The sequence below is a fragment of the Lepidothrix coronata genome, unplaced genomic scaffold (assembly GCF_001604755.1).
Source record: "Lepidothrix coronata isolate B3197 unplaced genomic scaffold, Lepidothrix_coronata-1.0 Scaffold488, whole genome shotgun sequence".
Taxonomy (NCBI): Eukaryota; Metazoa; Chordata; class Aves; order Passeriformes; family Pipridae; genus Lepidothrix; species Lepidothrix coronata.
The window spans coordinates 9,255-10,133 of NW_016690668.1; the positions used below are offsets into that span (position 1 = coordinate 9,255).

The window sequence follows — 879 nt, forward strand, 5'->3', positions numbered from 1 at the left end:
GGGGTTTGCAGATGGCAACGTAGCGGTCGTAGCACATGATGGTGAGGAGGGAAAACTCTGCTGACATGAAAAAGAAAAATAGAAAGGCCTGTGCAGCACATCCATTGTAGGAAATGGTTGTGGTGTCCCAGAGGGAATTGTGCATGGCTTTGGGGACAGTGGTGCAGATGCAGCCCAGGTCTGTGAGGGAGAGGTTGAGCAGGAAGAAGCCCATGGGGGTGTGCAGGTGGTGGTCACAGGCTATGGCACTGAGGATGAGGCCGTTGGCCAGGAGGGCAGCCAGGAAGATGCCCAGGAAGAGCCAGAAGTGCAGGAGCTGCAGCTCCCGCCAGTCTGCGACTGCCAGGAGGAGGAACTGGGTGAAGGAGCTGCTGTTGGGCATTTGCTGTTCCTTAGGACAGAGTCTGTTCAGAAAAGGAAAGCACAGGGAACAATTAAGACAGCCCCCTTTCAGCAAAGCCAGTGCATTTTCCAGGGAATTCCCCTACAAGTCAAGGCATTTTTCTCTGGTTTGTGCTCTCTGAGGGTGCTGTGAGGAGCAGGAGCTTTGGTCATGTGCTGCCAAGGACTCAGCTTTGTGACAGCTCTCATGATCACAGGGGATGTCACATGGAACCCAGTTCTGATGGAAAAGTTCAATTCCTGTACTGTTGTCTTGGAGCAATTTAGGCTGCAGAAGAGAAGCACAGTGTATCCTTAAAATAATTTTGACTAGGTTTTTTGGTTACAGTCATAACACCTGGGGGGTGTTTTTTTAGGGGCAAGTTTTTCTGATGACAAATCTGAAGAGTGTTGAGACAGGACAGGCAGAAGGGTTGAGCTCTCCCTTGCTTATTGCAGAGCCAGGAGAGCTGCAGTGCCTCTCAGTCTGTTTCCCGT

At 51.2% G+C, this 879-nt stretch overlaps 1 protein-coding gene across 1 annotated transcript in view; it reads right to left on the minus strand.

Moving 5' to 3' along the window:
- Window positions 1-438, minus strand: part of LOC108510119 (olfactory receptor 14C36-like) — a 5,773-nt gene extending 5,335 nt beyond the window's left edge. The window contains exon 1 of the mRNA XM_017839810.1: window positions 8-438. Within this exon, the coding sequence (XP_017695299.1) occupies window positions 8-382 (375 nt within the window). The 5' untranslated portion in view covers window positions 383-438. The remainder of the gene's footprint in view (window positions 1-7) is intronic.
- Between the last annotated feature and the right edge of the window lie 441 nt (window positions 439-879).